This window comes from Phaseolus vulgaris, chromosome 10 (genome assembly GCF_000499845.2).
Source record: "Phaseolus vulgaris cultivar G19833 chromosome 10, P. vulgaris v2.0, whole genome shotgun sequence".
NCBI classification, from domain to species: domain Eukaryota; kingdom Viridiplantae; phylum Streptophyta; class Magnoliopsida; order Fabales; family Fabaceae; genus Phaseolus; species Phaseolus vulgaris.
Window position 1 is genome coordinate 16,309,294 of NC_023750.2, and position 20,255 is coordinate 16,329,548.

At 36.7% G+C, this 20,255-nt stretch overlaps 1 protein-coding gene across 1 annotated transcript; it reads right to left on the reverse strand.

The window, feature by feature from the left end:
• Window positions 1–11,735: 11,735 nt before the first annotated feature.
• LOC137818556 (BAG family molecular chaperone regulator 4-like) lies at window positions 11,736–19,429 on the reverse strand. The gene is made up of 4 exons (XM_068622055.1): window positions 19,077–19,429; window positions 18,063–18,319; window positions 17,823–17,969; window positions 11,736–12,207 (listed from the first exon to the last, which is right to left on the reverse strand). Exons 1-4 carry the CDS (start codon window positions 19,225–19,227, stop codon window positions 12,010–12,012), a joined length of 753 nt encoding a protein of 250 aa, XP_068478156.1. The 5' UTR covers window positions 19,228–19,429; the 3' UTR covers window positions 11,736–12,009.
• Window positions 19,430–20,255: the final 826 nt, after the last annotated feature.

Here is a 20,255-nt window from a genome sequence, read left to right on the forward strand (position 1 = left end):
TTGAGAGAAATAAATTTTTCAAAATCGCTGCCAGATTACCGTATTCTTTTCGGCAGAATTGTACACTTTTTTATTTTATTTATCATTTTTTGTGTACTTTGAATTTTTGAATGATTCTTTTTTCTACTCTTTTCTAACACTTAGAATATCACAAATCCAGAATTTCATAATTTTCCAGTGAGTAAATCAATTGCAATAAGGAAAAACAGTAAGCACTTTTTTCAGAAACAGAGGAATCCTAATAGGAATAAAAAACAGGATTATGTACTAGCAAAGACATAATGGAAAATGATGTATTGGAACTTGTATAGGTCTAGAATACAAGTATGAACTCAATTCTAAAAAGAAAATGCACAAAGGATCAACATCAATTCAGAAAATTATATGACACCAAAGCAAGAAACAATCAAAACAATAAAAGTACTACTAGAAGTAATGACAAATATGGAATAACATGACTAAGACAAAACTTGACATGATTACAAAATTAAAAGACACATCACAAATTTTAACAAGTGAAAGGAAGCTTAAGGTAAACTCTAGGAAGGATAATGCCATTCCAAAAGAGCAACCATACTCATAAGAATTATGAGTGCCATAAACCTTTTCACAAGCACTTGGTGTAAAAGAAAAACAGCAAGAATACTCAATTAAAATTCTAAAACAGAAACTTAAATTGCAAGAAAATTAAAGAGCTCTTGAAATAAAGTGCACACAACTCAACAATTAAACAAGAATGAACCTAAGACTCATGATACCACATGATGTGATTCCAATAGCCACATAGAACAAGATTCTTGACACTTTGAGGAATCACCTTGAGCTGGAAAATAAAGAGGCACTTTCTTAGAAGTTGGATCATGGTTCTAAGTCAAGAACTCACCAAAACAAGTACCAATTCCCAAACTCATTTGGATGAACCAAATATTGTCAAATTGAATCAACAAAGGAATTATAAAAGAGAAGACCGAACAGAATTAAAACACAAACAAATGTACCGAACAGAATTTAGAAAACCAAAACAGAATATAGGTGCTGGAAAATGGAAGAACCGAAACTAAAACAACTCAAAACACAAGACAACATGAACAATTGAAAGAGAAGAAAGGAAGGAGAAGAGAGTGCTCATGAAGATGGAAGGATGTTGGATGATCTCGCCACTAGAAGTGTGGAATGCTCCTAGATAAGAGTGATGTCGCCACTTGAGGACTCCATTGATCCATCAAGATAAGACTAGAGAAGAAGGCTCCAAAAGCTCTCCAAAGGTCACTCAAAATTTGAGTAGAGTTTTCTTAGATTAATTCCAATCTCAATTTTACAAAGGAAGCACCTCTATTTATAGCCTAAGGTGCTGAAAAATAGGTGGGAAATTTCAAATAAACTCATTTGAAATTCCCACCAAAAACAAGTCACATGGGAGGTGTGACCTTTTTCTACTATGACACCTCCCAAAAACTACACCTACACCACTCTCCTAAGTCACATGGACAATGTGACTTTATTTTACATTTTCACACACCTTTATTTAATAACCAAACCTCCTAAAACTATACAAGAGTATTTCAAAGCTTGGCCTTGCCCCTCATGGGATGGACTTGGGCTCTTTGGGCTTTGGCCTTCTTGGGCTTGGGCTTGGGCTTTGGGCTTGGGCCTCATCTTTATTTTATTTCTTCTTTTAATTTTGAGAAGACTAGAAGGAAGAACTTCAAATGTGAGGGTGGATGTCCTCTTCCTCCATTAATAAAAGCCTCCTTTATTTGATTCTCATCAAAAGGGGCCGGGGCATACGCCTTTCACAAATGCGTACACGATCATAGGCTCCTCTGTTGTACCAACCTTCACGACCTGGGCCCCGAAGCGATTATATACTCCTTCAGGGTCTCCCTCTGATACTGCTTCACATCAAACAGATCGTAGGAGACCGGCGGCGGGGCCTTGTTGGCTAAGTACTGTTCCCTGAACAATCGCGACAATTGACGGAAAGATGTGATATGACCCTCTGGGAGGCTAATGAACCAATCCATAGCCATCCCGGTCAGGGTGCTCATGAAGAGCTTGCACTTGGCAGCATCAGAACCGCCTATCAGGACCATCTGAGTGTGAAATGCAGCAAGGTGCGTATCTGGGTCCTCCATCCCGGTGAAGATCACCTTGGGTCCCGCGAACGTGTTCGGGATCGCTGCGTCTAGGATCTCCTGTGAGAAAGGAGTGGAAAACTCCCTTGGTGGGGAATGGTTCTCCATCTCGTCATGCCCAGGCCGCCTCCGATCGTTTCTCAGGCCCTGGCGCAACTCCTCATTCACACGGTGGAGCTCTTCGTTCCTCTCATGCGAGGCATCAAGGTCTGCCTGCATGCGTTCCTGCTCCATTTTCGAATCCGCCATGTCCTGCTGCAGCCCCCTCATTATTTCCAGGACCTGCTGCATGGATAGTTCTGCTGGGGCTGCGCGTGCTGTGCTTCGTCTGGTGGGGGCCATTGTCACTCCAACCTCCTTCAACGTTACTGTAACTTGGTAGATTTTCTCGCACTTGTGATGGGACTGATGTTTTATATCGGCCCCACGGTGGGCGCCAAATGTTCCGTCCGGTTGACCGGGACGTCTTCGTGCGCGGCCTCAACCGTCAGCTAGGGACTCCTTCCCCTCGTTGCCTGTGGATTCCTGCAAAAAAGAGGACAAAAAGGCGCCCTAGCGGCCGTGTGCACTCCGACGCTCAAGTCAGCCAGCAAGAAACACCAAAATTGTCCACCTACGTCTCTGAGCACCGCGTATGGCACTCTGAAGGTGGTAAAAGAACTGTGTATATGTGTGTGTGTTGTCTTCTTCAGGCAAAAATATTCCCCAGTCACTTGTACATAACCTTCAAGCACGAGCAAGCGACTAGAGAGTTCTCTGGTAAATTTGCCGAAAGTTCCAACCCTTTTTCCAACATTCTCTGCGCTATTTAAACTACCCAAGCATTTAAAGCGCCTTAAAGCGCTTTTAATCACAAACGTAACGCACTCATTAAAGCGTTTAATTAGAAAACGTAGCGCATTTAAGACGTTGAAACGCTTGGGAGCCATTATAGTACTTGAATGCTCGAAAGGGAAACTGTATTGAATGACTTTTAATTACCTGGCACCTGACTAAAGGGTGTTTCCATTCTGACATGGCATTTGTACACGTGGAGGGCCTCACGACGCCGTGACCCCATCTGGGGGCGTTTCTGTCCATCTGGGGACGTTTCTACGTGTGAGTCCTCCTACCTGGGAGTGCTACTGCGCTAGGGGTGACTTTTTGGGTGCCAACTCATGCCCGCAAGTATCTAGCCACTTACTTTGAGAGCGTATCTGCCTTCCTTTTGTACTCTGCACCCGGTTGCCCTGGGCGTGACTTTCCTCTTGAGTTGTATCTGCCCCACAGGCGTCTCTGGGGCGGGAGGAGCACTTCACGAGTCAGGCTGCCCTACACTGGTACTATTGCTATGGCCTTGAAGCCACCTTTTCCTTCTCTTTATCACTGCCCCGGGTTATCAGGACCTGAGGCCTTCCCACGGCGTCGCTCCCTCCATGGTCTTTCCTACCCATGGGTATCGAGGAACCACACCGTGATCGCCTTGCTTTAGCACTGTTTGATCTGGCGACGCCCTGGTTGGGCGACGCCTTGACCTAGGCGACGCCTTGCCTTGGCGACGCTTCCTCTTGGCGTCTCTCCACCTAGGCGACGCCTTGCGTTGACTTTGACTCTCCAGCCGTTGACTTTGACTTTGACTTAGTCAACGCCCGGATACGGGACGGTACAGTCCCTAAGAACTATCCTTTGATTTTTGAGATTTTTGTCTTCTCATTTTCTCTTTTTATTTTCATTTGTACTTGGTCATCTACCACTTATGAGGGTGATAAAGGATAAAGTACAAACTTTTTATCTTTATGGGTAAAAGTAATCTCATTGGTAAGAAAATTTTGAGTGGTTTTCTTATGAAATTGCCATGGCATTCCCAATAAGATATGGCAGACTTCCATGGGGACTACATCACATAAAACATTATCTTTGTAGTTCCCCGCAGAAAGATTGACTTTTCCCTACTTATCTCTAGTTAAATCCCCATCTTCATTCAGCCATTGCAATTTATGGTAGTATGGGGTAGGGTATAAATTGTAGATCAAGCTTTTCAACCAACCTAATGCTACAACAATTGCAGCAAGAACCACTATCCACAATGAGAGAACAAGTATTTTCTAAAATTTTACATCTTGTATGAAAGATATTATCTCTTTTTGTTCATGCTTCACACAAGGTTTATTGTTGAGGATTCTTTTAATCATCAATAATTCCCCCTCACAGGGATATGCCCCCTCACTCTTTTCTTTCTCTTCCTCCTTACAAGACTCATCATCTTGGCTACTATACTCATCTTTCCCCCTTAGGATCATGGTTCTCCTATTAGGACATTGGGATACTATGTAGCCTCTACCAAGACATTTAAGACATCGTATATCTCTAGTGCGAGTGTGTGAGGTTTGCATATCTTTCCATCTTTCTAAGTTTTTGGGAGTTTCACAAATTTTGTTGCTCAACTTTTATGCGAAGTTGGATCAAGTCATTCAATTCCCTGTAGGGCAAAAGTTCTACTTTGTCTCTTATCACAAGACTGGGTCCACTAAGAAACCTAGATATGGTGGTGGTTTCTTCCTCCTTAATAGAGGCTCGCATCATGTAAAGTTCTATCTTCTGCCTATACTCCTCTACACTCATATTCTTTTGTTGGAGTCTTTGGAGCTTTCCATCAACTCCCTATTGTAATATAAAGGAATATGGCAACGTCTCAAGGCTCTCCTAAGATAATTCCAATAGATAATGGGACAGTCCTTGTAGAGATGTGTCTCACTCTCTCTCTAGGGCAGTCCACCAATACATAGCATTTGATTGAAAGCTTACAGTGGTTAGAGGTACCTTCCTTTCTTCACTCACATGGTGGCAGGAAAAAATTTGTTCTACTTTCATTTCCCAATCTAAGTATACCTCAACATTTCCTTACCATAGAAAGAAGGCAGGTCAACCCTAGTTTCAATTAGTTGGCTTTCTCTTCTAGTTCTCCTAGGTGTAGGTTGATAGTAATCATTACTTCTAAGACTCTCTTCCTCAACGTGAGAGTCACTAGACCTAGAACTAGATGAGTGAGACTTTTTATGATTTCTTATATATTCATCTCTTTCTTTAACAAGTTTCAACTTTTCCTCTAGAATTGCAAGATGAAAATCTTTTTCTTTTTTTTCTCCAAAAAATGGATTCTCATGTTGTAATTGTCTTATTGTAAATGATTGAATATCTCTAGCCATTTGTTTCAAAAGAGATTTAATAGAGCTCAAATCACTTTCACTAAGATTGGAAGTATGTTTAGACATGTTAAAGTTGGTGATAGAAGCAATTCCCAAAGAGAAAAATAGGTTTAGTGAAGTACGTAATTTCCCAAGAAAGGGAGGTTGATCACTAGGATCACTTAAGTACCAAGTCTTTCCTAACCAGAGACTATCCCATAAAACTTCACAACCCTTTCTTTAAGCAAATTACTAAGAGCACGTCCAAAAATGAAAATACTTAAAAATATGAAAACAATAAAAACAGTTGAAATTTCTATCTAGAAAACTTTAAACTAGACAATTTCTTAGGTGAGACTTCTTGGCACCTTAGACCTTGAAGACACACTCACCGAACTATGCAAAAATTAATCCACTAAGTAAACAAGTTTGACAAATTACAACTCAAAAGAAATATAATGACATTAGGTCAACAATTTTATGCACTAAAAAATTAAATTGGCTTATTGTATGCACTCCACGAAGTTTCTCCTATTGTCTTGTGTTTTGTGTAACTTTTAGATTGTTTCTCTTGTGCTTTACCTCCTTAGGATAGTCAACCTATGGTGTCCGAATTTCACCTCTTTAGTGATGTAGCTTGCACCAAAATTTTCAGCTCTGCAACTCACCAAATGTAATTCAGTCACTTCCACAAAATAGAGGTCAACAAATTTAAAGCAATAAAAGCTCAATTTAAAATAAGGACAATTTCAAAGAGAGTTTATAATAGACATGACTTCAAATGATTAATGAAGAAATTGACAAGAAAAAAATTAAGGTTCACAAGAAATGATAGCATACAAATGGAATCCTAAAGAAAGGTTCTAGAATTAGATGAAGAAAACCAAAAATGCACAACAAAATTTTGTATGAAAATTTTCTTAACTTGTCGAATTTATGCTGAATAGAACATTTGAAATTAGACTTTAAAATTTTAACCACTGAAATTTCAATGAATAAGCTTAATATTGGCGTTGGAAATTCACAAAAAATGCGCCAATTAATTGCAATATTATTGTACTGGACTAGACATCGGACATCTCCATCAGGCATTGGACATCGGCACTTGTGGAGCAGGTCGGCTCGGTGGTCTGGTCGAGATAGTGGGCCACACAAGTGGGCCCCCAGAGATGCGTGTGTTGAAACTCGTATATGTATGAAAGGCCTAGTCAGTAAGAAAGTGCATGTGGTGTGTATAGTACATTCGGGTCTAGCACAAGTAAATATCCCCTGAAGATGCCAAGGCCCAAGAGCGCTAGGGTTTTCATGGGAAAGCTGCATGCATTCTACGTAAGGACTAGGGCACTTACAGCAACAGATAGGCCCTGTGATGCTGGTACATGAGTTGGTACCCTGGCGGCCATGATGTTAAGATTTGCACTCCAAAGAGGAAGAATTTGTGTGGTTGTTGTGCTAAGATTATGTAACAACAGAATGTCCTCCGGAAAACCTAATTTTACTATAGATAAGGCTCTAATAAGAGAAGGGTTGTTACAATGAGGTAACCTAAAGGCAGTCTATGAAAGGGAGTTGAGATCCCTGGTAAAGGTACACCGTTTCTAACACTGAAATTGCTTACTTACTTATTGTTTCTATAAGCCTTGAACTGACTTGATCGTCGAAATGCAATCAATAGGTAGGGGCCCCTCTGTTTCAACGGAGTAGCTTTCTAGCATCCAAGAGAAAGCACGGAATCCACCAGAAATAGAAGGAGCCACCGCTTGCCTTTGAAGTCAACCGGTGACCAGGTCAACCGGCGAGAACAATTATTTTCAAATTCGCTGCTCAATTCAAATTTTTAAAGCCAAATATTTTTTACACTGTCCATTTTTCATTTTCCATCTTTTTTCTATTTTGGATTTTAATGTAATTATTTTTTTCATTTTTTTCAACACCTCTTAGGTATTGGAGCAACATTACCTATTGAGAAATCCCTAACGTTAGGTCTTTTTTAAAGTTAGAATAGAAGATTAGTTTCATTTTTAATTTATTTTTCAATCAAATATCATGACATTTGTATTGTATATCTAGGGATAATTTTTTGTGAACTGACTAATCCCTAGATACATCTATTCCGTTTTAGATATATTCTGAACATTTGGATTTGTTCTAAATATTTAAATTACATATTTTGATACTTTTTCATCAACAAATCAAATTATGATAAACTTTTTCAGTCAACACAAAAATCTGGAAAACAGAGGAATCCTAATTGAAATTAAAAACATAATTGAAAACTCAAAGACACAATAGAATTTGGTGAAATTGAAACTTGTATGGAACAAACAAGTATAGAACTTAAATCTAAAATATTAAAATGCACCAAAGCTCAAATTGAGAATAGTATTTAGACTCAAATTAAAGCAAACGACCAAAATCAATAAGAAGAGGCACCACACAGATTTAATGACATTGTAGGAAAAACATGACTTGACATTACTTGAACGTTATTCAAAAATTAAAATGACTCAACCAAAATTTAAATGCACCAAATGAAATTGCAATAAGACTCTAATAAAATGAAAAAGCAAATTGTGTACTCAAATTGAAACCTACAAAATCTAAAATGTACGGTTCAAGAACATCAATAATTTAAACCGATTGAAATAGAAAAGAACATCGTATAAAATAAAATTCAAGACAATAAAGAACAAAAAATGAAAGAGAAGACACTTATCTCTTGAAGAACCAAATACTAAATGATAGGTTCCTCTCATCTGGTTGATTTTTTTTTCTTGAATTTTGAAGGGGATTTGCGGAAGCTATTGGAAGAGATGGGTCAAGGATGTCTCCATTGGAGTTATGGATTCCTTGTAGTTGCATGAAAAGTAAGAGAGTGATTGGTTCGACCATATCCCTTAGAGAGGTGAAAAAGAAGACCAAGGTGTCTATCCTAAAGAGGTTTAGACAAAGGAGTGCATAAGCTTGCAAAATTGGCAACATAACACTCATAAAATTGATCTTGAAAAACATGAGCCAAGCTTCTCCTTATATAGGTGTAAGAGGTCGATCAAAGGTTACAAAACGAAAAGGAAATTCAAATGCTAAATGGTTTGAAAATAGGGGCCTAATTAAAGTCACAAGGCAAGCATGCTCAAATGTGCTCCATGTGACCTAATTAGGTCTAATGACCGAGCTAGGGTTTAATATGGGCTGCAATTAAGCCCAAATACACCCTGGGTAGGTTTTAGATGCCTAATCATAACCCTAATTTAATTAAAGAAATATTACAAGTAAATTTCATACTCTACTTTTAAGCAAGAAAATTAAGTTCCTACTCTAGGAATATACACTACGTTATGCCATTTTTTAACATGTATAAGAGAGTGTCTCTGTCATTAGTAGTAGAGTCTCAATCTTCTTGTATCCTTCTTGCCATAGATCTAGTGGTTGATCTTGAGCTAAGGCCTTTGCCATCACAATTCGTTCTAGCTTTTGTTTGGAATATGAATGAGCAACGAAAGTAATGAGGATTTTGATGCACCAAATCAAGGAGAAAAAGGTGAAGAGTGGCATAAGATTAGGTGCAAGGTCAAGAATAAGGTTAGGCCAACATCCTTGAACTTTCATTAGGCTCTAGCAGAGAGAGATTGGGAGAGAATGTGCTGAAAATTCATAACCACAATTCATTTATCACCCAAATATGAATTTACAAACCATGAGTCATTTATTTATAGGCTCTCAAGATGAAGTTGTTGTGTCCCTTATGTTAGAATGTATGGCTTTAAACTAGAGCTAGAGGGGAGGGGGGGGGGGGGGGGGGGGGGGGAGGGGGGGTGAATGGTTTATAGAGGGTTTTCGCAAACTTTTAAGCCTATAATGAAATTACTTCGAGAATAACTTGATTAAGAAATCAATTTGCCAAAACACAAAGCAAATAAGCACAACACCAGAAAAACAATCGGTTGTTTCGCAGAAACAATCAGTTGTTTATACCAATTCACAAATATAAAACTGAAATTAAAGAGTTAAAGGATAGAGAGATTGAACACACAGGTTTATACTGGTTCACTCTTAACCATGAGCTACATCCAGTCTTCCCAGAAACCACTGGGGAATCCACTAAGCAATCAACCCTAGATTACTTACAACACCACCAAAGAAGTGACCTTGATCCCCTCAAGACATACACTTCCTTTGGCTTCAGCACAACACCACTAAGAATGTTGATCTTGACAACCTCAAGAACACACAGCACTTCTCAGCTATACACACAAAGTTTCTTTCAAAGTATAAAGGATTACACTTGTTACAGAACAGATCTGAAATCAATACAAGATGAAAATCCTATATCACACTTTCTGATCAATACAATCTCTAAGCAATTCTCAACTCTTCAAAAGCTCATTCAGTGAAAAAACTCAAATTTGTTTTTCTATGATTAAAGCAAAGTTGTTTGTTACACAATCTTAACAAACTATTTATTGCAATTAAAGATTGGTCAAAGCATTTAAAATTGGAGCGTATACAGTTATAAAATCATTTAATGCTCAGTCAAAGCACAAAACAGCTTTCTGTTATGGTCCCAAAACAAACAATCGGTTGTTTTCACGAATCAATCGGTTGTTTTGGTTTGACAACAAGTCAACCATCAAAAACAGTTTTCAACCTTTTAAAATCACCTAAGTATAAAACAATCGGTTGTTTCGACAAAACAACAGGTTGTTTTTCACTTAGTTTGAAAAACAGATTTCAATTAAAAGGTTTGAGAATGCTTATGCTTTGGATTCAATCAAGAGTGGATTTACACATAAAATCTACCCCAGATCCTATCTAAAGACAGCTCAGCAACAGCAAGCACATCCAGCCTTTCATCAACCTTCAAAGGGTTTGGATTCTTCAAAGCTTGAACACACTTGATTCAACACCTTAAACTACCGTAAACATAGTTAAGCTAACTTAACTACGGTAAAGGTCAGAAGCTTGTAGCTATCATCTCATGCTCAAGGAGGAGGTCTAGAAACCTTTGTTTGAGTGTCAATGAGGATTTCTAAAGTGCATTTTGAGTTATTGTTATCATACGAGCCAGAAATTCAAGGCTTAAAAATATTGTATTCTATTTTTTTACATTTTGTACAACCCTTAGGGTTTAGGGTTCTTATAAATTTCTAAGAATATTTTCTCCAACATTGAGATTCCTTCTCCATAATTCAATAATGACTACCCTACAATTACCAGAAACAATGATTAATAACACACCTTTATTATAATTTTATCAATTAATAAATGAAGATTTCAAATAATTTCCAAATTTCTATTCTAAATTTTAAAAAAACACTTTCTAAATTGTACCGTCTAGCAAATCACACTCTGAATTGTACAAAATAGAAGGTAATTCTGGATCTTAAAATACCTTTCAGATTATACAATTTTTAATGTGTTTTTTTGTAAACATATTATGAATTATACAATCCGAAAGGTATTCACAGATCTAGAAAAATCATTGGAATTGTACCATCTGAATCATGTTATATTATAAATTGTAGAATACATAACATTCCCAAATTTAGAAAAGCAATTCAAAATGTGCAATCCAAAACATAAAATTATATGTAAATTGTAAAATCTAGAATATAATTTTGTATTTTGAATTACATAATCTCAAATGTATAAAAATCAACTTTTTATATTTCACAATTCAGAATTAATTGAAAAAGAAAAGCATGAAACACTAACCCACAAACAAAACACAACAAACTACCACCACCATCATCAACCACTTCTCACTACCACCACTGTAATGAACCACCAAGCCAAAAAACACCACAAATAATTTCATTAAACTCCAACAACTATATCCTCAATCCATTTTAAAAAGGATACTTTTGGGATTTACAGAATTATGAAAATTCAGGAAGAAATTATAGTGGTTTTATGAGGGTGCTGGAAGAAATTTTCCAGATAATTTGGGAATTAGGACACACAAGATCAAAAGACACAAAAAGCATCAAAAGACACGCAGGTAATATTGGTACGTACCAACTTAACCTAGGGTACTTTTTACATTTTAATCTTTCGGAAAAAAGTAATATCGACAAAGTTTCTTATTTCTATGAATATTGAATGGGAAATTATGAATGTTGAACGGGAATAAATCAACTAGTACCAAATTATATATCAAATCCGTATTTACCATGACTTTGTGTCCATAACTTTAAGCCAATTTATAAGATTGAATTAGGATGAAGTCGAAATTCTAACACCGTAGATCAAAGGACACTAGTCAGTGAAATAAAGGTTATTAAATTGTTTAATCTTGCAGGTGGCTGATGAACAAGTATATTATGAGGCAGCGCAGCTAATGCAGAAAATGAAATACAAAGTTGTTAAAAAAATTGAAATAAACGCCACCAATAAAAGCATAAACTTTCAAGAACAGAAAACAAAAAAAAAACACTTATACAAAGAAGCAATAAAATTATTCAAGTATAAAGAATACAACTTGATTTACATGTTTCGCCTAAAACCAAGTGCAAGAGATAGACTAAACAGATGCAATTTTACCTGAGCGGAATATTTCTGCTATTAAAACTTCTGCCTACCATATCACAAAGCAACGATCTTATCGTTGCGCCAAGAGTTCAAGCAAACATAAAAAATGAATCCGGAACAAAGGTGAAGGGCAGGTTATACAAGGTTTATAACTTAAATGTTCCAAAACAATTTCTGAGCTAATCAAATCGCTCCCAATCTCGAGATACTTTAGTTGAAGGTGAGCTATCTGATGGGGCATCCGAGCTTTCCATTCCCGAGTCAAAGGTTTCCCATTGGGTTGTTACTTTGACAGCATTGCTACTGTCGATAAAAGGATTGGAGTTTCTTACCTTTAGAGAATCTAATTTATCCACTAAAGTCTGCACACGACGCACCTATTCAATGGTGGTAAACTTGTTTCAGTCCATCAATGGTAATAAGTGCAATGCTGGTGCAAAATATAGATATCTCCATATTGCATCTCCCCAATAAAAGTCTTTGCAGTTTTAAGCAATATATGAAGAAATGGTGCAATTTACTACAGATGATTAACAAAATGGGAAGGGGAAATTTTCCGACATTAAGCAAATAAGAAATGGTTAAAAAGTAGTTGATAAAGAAGTTAACAGACAAATAACATATTTCCCGGTTCAACTTTCAAGGCACAACTCATTTGTTATAGTGTAGATACTCATTCTCCAATGTGGGATCTAAGTCAGACTGAAGTTAGGAATGTAACATCAATAAGCAATCACAAACATACACTTGAAATGGACAGAATAAATAAACTAAATTTCAAGATACAAAGGTGGGATCGGCTACATCCACAAATCAATACCACAGTATTCTACGGTGAATCATATTTGAAGACAATACATTAACATCTAAATACTTCTTAATTGTTTTGCCAGTAGTTCCTCTTGGTGTCTTCCCTAAAGCAGTGAGGTTACCCCCATCTGATCTACTCTCCTAACCAAGACAGTCAGAATTTCTGTTTTTCTGCCTTTCCTAATTGATCATCATACCATATATAAATATTCAAACATTTTTACTGCCTTCAATAGCAATAATGGCACAGTTATTACTATAATAGGTAATCTAATGAATACACAAAATTCTAATTTAAAATAGAAAGATTATAACTAACATTTAATAGGAAACATTAGATCCTGACGGAGAAAGACTTCTTCAGCTTTTCTCCTAAATCACCTAAGCTAACCCCCACCTTTCTCTCTAAAGGATTAATTCCTAATCCTATCTTTTCTACTATGTCCATACATCCATTGTAATATCCTCATCTCGGTTAACACTGAAGTAATTCCCAAGTTAACATTTTACTGCGCATCACTTTAGTTCCACACAACTTTACAGGTATTATAGTTATGATAACCTTTTCAAATTTCCACGTAGTAATAAACAGTTAGACACTTGTGGTAGCATAGTTAGGAGTGATGTCAATTAAGATCAAACTAATCCAAACCATAGTAAAGGTAAAACTGAATGGTTTCAATGGGTGTAAAGCGTACTGTTGAACCCAATCTAACGAGGCTATGGTCTTGTATTTGAATATTTGGAAACCAATTGCTCAACCAATCTCATTATTTTTTATTTTCATATTCTTTAAAATTTATTATTACTTTTAAGATGATATTTTTTTAAAAGATCAATAATAAATAATATAATTTACACTTTTAAAAAAATATTTTATTTCTGTACAAAATATTTGAAAAAGTAAATTCATAAAACCAAATCCAAGCTAACTAGAGTGGCCCAGTAGGACCAAGTCAGGTTAGCTGAAGAAACTCAAAATCCATCTCACATGTTCTAGTCTCAATTAATTGGATCAGACAACTGTTCACTAAGCTGTCCCAACTTGACCATAGCCCTAACGCTGATGATATTTCTACCACTTATTGAACTTCTAGTCAGGATAAAGAAATTTGATCAGAATGAAAAAGAAACTGCTACCCGAGGTAGATGTATAATGTATCAGCAAGGTCAAGGAATGTCTAAAATGCAAATGATGAAAAACCAGTAGTACTTCATATAAAACGAAACATTGTAGAACAGAAATGAATATAAAATGCTTGCCCTACAATGATTATGTTACAAACCAAGAAAACGCACCCAGAGATAAGCCAAGAACACAGAAAAACTACTGAATAACCTCTAGATTATTGCTACTGCACTTTACACTCAGAACATCCACAAAGGAAACGATTATTCCTTTTTCACAGGACTTTCCTGTTTACAAAACTGTATTAAAAAAAATAGTAACCCCTTCACTAACCCGGTTGGTCTTTATTTAAAGACCAACCCTGCCCAACAACTAACCGCTACCTACCTTCCAAATCCTTTCCTTATTTTGTGTCCTAACATTACTACCCTCAGACAAAGCAACCTTGTCCTCAAGCTTAAATTCTAGAAACTGTTCCTGGATGATCTTCACATCCTTCCATGTCGTCGTGTCCCTATCCCCCTCATTCCATTGTATTAAGATTTGTGGAATGTATGCTCCTTGGCCGGATAATTCACATCTATCTAAGATCTCTGTTGATAACAATTTCCTATCGGTCCTTGTAACTCTTAAGGCAACTCAAATTGAACTTAGTGTGGCTCCATTGCCAGCTTGAGTTGAGACACATGGACCATCGGAGGTATTCGAGTTGGGACTGGTAGTTGAAGTTTAAAGGCCACTGAACCCACCACAGCTACAAATGGAAAAGGACCATAGTATTTGGCTGCCAACTTCGGATGCAGTTGGTTAGGCATCGATAGTTGGCGATGTGGCCGAATTTTTAAATAGACCATATCCCCTACTTCAATTGAAGATGGTCTTGTGTGGCAGTTGGCAACATTGGACATTTGATCCTACACCCTACTTAGATGAAATTTAAGCTATGCTAGGGCCTCGTCCCGATTCATTAAATCCTGTTCCACCACTTCTACCATAGCCTCTCTTTGAACAAAATGTGTCAAAGATGGAGGTGGTTGTCCATACACTACTTCAAAGGGTGTAGATTTCGTTGCCCCATAAAAACTAGTGTTATACCAATACTCCGCCCAAGGAAGGAAATTCGCCCACATCTTCGGTTGTTCTGAACTAAAACACCTTAAATATGTTTTTAGCGTTTCTATTCAAAACTTTTGTTTGACCGTCGATTTCGGGGTGATATGTCATGCTCATCTTCAGCGTCGTTCCATGAAACTTAAATAATTCTTTCCAAAAGAGACATAGAAATGATGAATCTTTGTCACTTACGATAGACTTTGGAATACCATACAGTCTCACTATGTCTTTCACAAATACCTCTGCAATAGTTCTAGCTGAATACGGGTGTTTAAGAGCAATAAAATGACCATACTTACTTAGGCAATCTACAACCACCAAAATTGCGTCCTTCCCACATGATTTGAGAAGTCTGATAATGAAATCCATACTTAACTCCTCCCAAACCGCTTTCGGAATCGGTAGTGGCTGAAGTCGTCCTTGTGGCGAATAAGCTTGATATTTATTCTGCTGGCACATCGCACATGCGTGGACATAGTCAGTGACAACCTTCTTCATGCCCATCCAATGCAACGATTGTCCTATTCTCTTGTATGTGCGGAAGATTCCTGAGTGTCTATGGTACTTGTATTGGACAGGAATGGTCGGGACCTCGGTCCAAGTTTTGTTGGTAAGCCCAACGGAGAATAATTAAAATAAAAAAAAATAATAAGTTTGGTCATATATTAATATAAAGTTGATTAGTTAAATATATATGTCGATATATATTAAGCTATTAGAATAGACTATATGTGAATATATGCACAAAGTTGTTAGTTAAATATATGCATAAAGTTGTTGGTTAAATATATAAAGTTGTTAAATAAGTAGATAGCACCCGAGAATAAAGGTGCACGAGATTCTCTTTTGTTGTTAGCATTGAGTAAAGGTGTCCGTGGACAGAATATTTTCCTGTTGTTAGCACCCAAACATGAAAGGTGCATGTGGGCAGGTGGTCTTTTGTTATTATTTTATGCTTTCAGTAGAAATTATATTCTCGTGAGTGAAAGCAGTTAGAGGAATAACTATAAAAGGGACTTGAGACCCCCGGTAAATGTATGTTGTTTCTGAGTACTAGAGATTGAAATTGATTATTATTTTGTATACTCTCACTGACTTGATCGTCGGAGTGTGATCAACAGGTAGAGCTCTCTCTGTCTCAGCGAAGCGTTGTTCCAGTGCACCAAGAAAAGGCAAATTAGAAGTGGAGCTTGCCTATCCAGTCAACCTGAAGGTCAACCGACGAGAACCATACTCATGTAGTAACCTGGGAATCTGTTAGACAGGAAAATAAGGACAGTACTTGGAGGGTGTATCGCAGAAGAAAATTTAAACAGGGTGTTAGTTAGTTGTTAAGGGGGTCTTTAAATAAAGACCAACCTGCTATGAGGAGGGGTAGCGGATATGTTGTGTAAAGTTGACAGGATCAAGCCTGTGTGAAAGGAGCTATACTCCTTTGTAATTCTTTTGTGAATTCTGAACCGTGCTTGAATGAAACAGAATTTTATTTCTTTTTGTTGTGTTTGTGAGGGAGACTTAGTTTTTCTTTTTGGAACCTAACAATTTGGTTCGATCTGTCGGATCTGAAAAACAAAGAGGGAGGAAGAAAAGATAGAAAAGAGAATGGTGGCAGTAGAGAAGTTTGTCAGCGAACAGGGGAGATGGAATCGGAAATGAGAGCGAAAATTTTGGGGTTGAAGGAAGGCATGCTGGAGTTGAAAGAAATCAAAGAAATATTGTAGGATCTTAAGAAATGGGACACCTTGTCTTGTGTTTAGGATTTAGGAATGTCACTTTGCCAAAATTTTCTTCAAATGTCCAACATTCTAAAAGAGAAAAAGGGAGAAAATGAATAAAAATTGGAATAAATGAAGAGTCATGCTTACACTTACTTATCCATTGTATTGAATGGAAATAGTTTTGTGAGTATATGTTTTGTTCTAAGGGAACTGCTATGTGGATGTTGTTGTTCCAACTTGCAGAGGCTAGTATTGAAGAAAAATATTTTATATTAGCTTGGAGATGAAATAACATGTTAGTTCTAGAAAGATAAGTTTAATAGAAAAGTTTAAAATTGTACAACTCTTTTCCAAAGACAAAAGTGGGTAGACAATTTGATGCTAGTGTCTACTGGTTAACTCAATTTTATTGTCTTTTGCTCTCCTTGGACGAAATCCTCTATTATAAAAAAAGAGTCTCCTCCATTTGTAAACTTACCCTTGATGATTAAATGAGATTTTCCTTTGTGAGTTCACTTTGAGAGTCTTGAGAGTTCTCTACCTTGGTCCTTATCTTAAGAGGTTTTCTCAAGTGGTGATTCTTCTTACACTCATTCTTTGGTTCTTTAATTGAAGGTGGTGTGTTCTTCTCCATTTCTTAGTCTAAATCCATTTTTGTTTTCATTTCTTTACTTGTTCTTGTTTTTCCTTTGAAACTAATACAAACAAAATGGGTTTCTCCATGAGTTTACATGTTTCCACCACTAATGCTTTAAAATCATGGAGTTTCTCCCGTAAAACACCTCTTGAGTTGATCAAGATCATCTCAACCTATTAAGCTTTACATCACAAAGTCACTCCTAACTATCTCCTTTATCTCCTCCGATGATAAATAACACAAGTATAAGTTGTCACTACGTAGGTTTTGGCTTTCAAGTGTATTTATAGTTGCCATTCCTGGTTACAATAAAGAAAAATGTTACATGACAGATCATAACACTCACTTTCTCTTGACTTCTTTTATTAACGCGACTTTTTCACTAGGGAGACATTGAAATGCAATGCATCTTCGTGAAAAACACTTCACATGATTTCATGCACTACTTTATAATTTATAGAGTAAACTTGAGGGATGTTATCAAGTATAAGTGACCAATACGTGAGATTGCATGAAGAAGAGGAAAGAAAGGAATATAACAAACAAATAATTAACATTTCAACTTTGCAACAAAATCAGTACTACCTCAGCTTTTCTCTGCAACTTTGCTTCACCTTCAGCATCTATACTGTCCAGCTTTAGCAATTGACTCATAAGCAACTCTGTCAACACAAGAAACTCCTTCCCAGAAGCTTTATTCCCCGCATTCATAGATACTTCTATGGCAGTCACCTGAAAAATTAAAATAATTCAACAATTCACTCTCCAATTGACATTTTTCTATAATAAGCATAGTACTTACTTATACTTCAAATATATTCTCACCCTATTTGAGAGCTTGTCCACCTCAGCTCTGACACCAGCAATAGCCTCAAAAGCTTTAGACATTTCATTTTGTTTTCTGGTTTGCTCGGCTTTCCTCTCTTTGCTAGCAGTTCCCTCCAAAAGAAAAATCTTTGACTTGTCCTTTACACCTTCGAGGTGCAAATGCTGATTATCACCCTTTTCTATTCCTCTGAAGAAAAGTCGCTGCTGTTCAGGCTCTAAACCAGTTTTATTGACAAGCAGTTTCTTGACATCCCCTGTTATTAAAAACCCAAAATAAGAGAAACGCATGTATCAATCAAAACAAAATGCATTCTATTCCTACAGTACTTACTAGAGCACACTATTAAGACAAGTCAATTTCACTCTTTCTTAAGAAGCTATTACAATGCAGCAGTATTCCTTGGTTCAGAAATTCATTTCAGTATCATAATTTCACCTTCACTTAGTTGCACTCATCCAAAGCTAATACAATTACAACTATAGAACTTATAATTCACTATCTTCTCATAATTCACTATCAACATTCCCATGCAGATAAATAAATAGACTAACCATATCAAAGTACATTTTTTCAACTTAAAGTAGAAACTGGGTTCAGAACATTCCTGCTATCACAACATGAAATGAGTAAACATGTTCTTATTACCTTCCATTAGCTAACTAACACGAAAGAAATCCACTTTACAGTAACAAAGTTCAATCCTTTCCGTGCTAAACTTCAATAGTTTATTAAGTTGGATCTTGACCAAATATCCCTCATATTTATCAATTTAATGTTCCCCAAACTCCACTAACGTCTCTTCAACACGTGTCATTTGAAAACCAAACCCTATTCCAGTAATTTCTAATTTTTCCCCCTTCACTACCAATTCTTTTGACTGACCCTAAATATCCCCTGGAACACCAAACTCAACAGATTCAAGTCCAATAAAGCCAACTCTATAAATTATTAAATTTGTGATTAAATAATAATATTAATATGGTACCATTGATTGAAAAAGAGAACCTAACCGAAAGTTGATTGGGCCGGGAGGTGAACTTCGTGGTGGGAGGAACCGTACCAAACGTTGAGCTTGATCGTGGGCCGGGGCCCACCACCGTCGCTCTCGGTGGCCCTCACCTCCGGTGACATCTCGCTGGCGGAGTCTGCCGCGGTATTCATCGAAAGGGGCAAAGAAATTTGCGTTGCACTGTGGACTCAACTTGACCCTAGGCACAGGTTGTTGATTGAGGTAGTTGAGAAGACACGATGTCTTTCTAAGCTTGTACCTAGATTATATATCTACATACTGTCAAACATACATTTATTTTGGTTCAATTATTAATTTGTTTTTGTGGTTATTTTTAGGTTTATATAGACGAAATTTCAATGATAAATATTGATGGGATCCACGTACTTGCTTTGAAGATCCTTCTTAATAGCACATATTTTAATAACTCACTCTTGGAAAAAAAAAAAAAAAGCTAATGCATGAATAACCAAAAACAATATTCTATTTTTAAGATACATTTTGTAGGACGATTTACTATTGAATCTTGAAAAAAAAAACTATTTTCCAAACTTTAAGATAAAGATAAAGTTATTATTATTTGTATTTCTCGGTCCTATAAACACATAACAGCTAATATTCACCAACGAAGTGGATAATAAATACGTGCAGTTATCTTTGTATCTCTCTCATATTGGAAAATAATAATTTCAACATGACTATAATCATAAGAGATCAGCATGACCGTGACAATAAAAAATGGTTACTTACACGTCATGTCACAAGTTTATAAATACAATATCAAGAAGTACTTCTCTCCTTAATTAATACTTTCATTCAAATATTATTAAGAGATTATTATATTGTTACTGGCTTGCGTTGGAGAGTCTCCTATGAAATGACTTTCACTCGACTTTCATCACTAAAGATAAAAAATCCATCAACATAGAGATCAGTACCCTGTTTACCATGAATTCACCACCTCATACATCTCAATCTCAAACTAGGTAACAACATTTAACGCCCACTATAAGGCCCTGGTAAAAATATCCTAAGTCCACATTTTCATATGATATTTACCAGAAGTCAAACAACAGTTAGCACATCACAATCAGCGATAGACTCATTGATTCTTGAAGCCCCAAAAGCCCATATTTATTCTGCAGTGCAAAAAGCATGAGACTACGATACAAAACGCCCT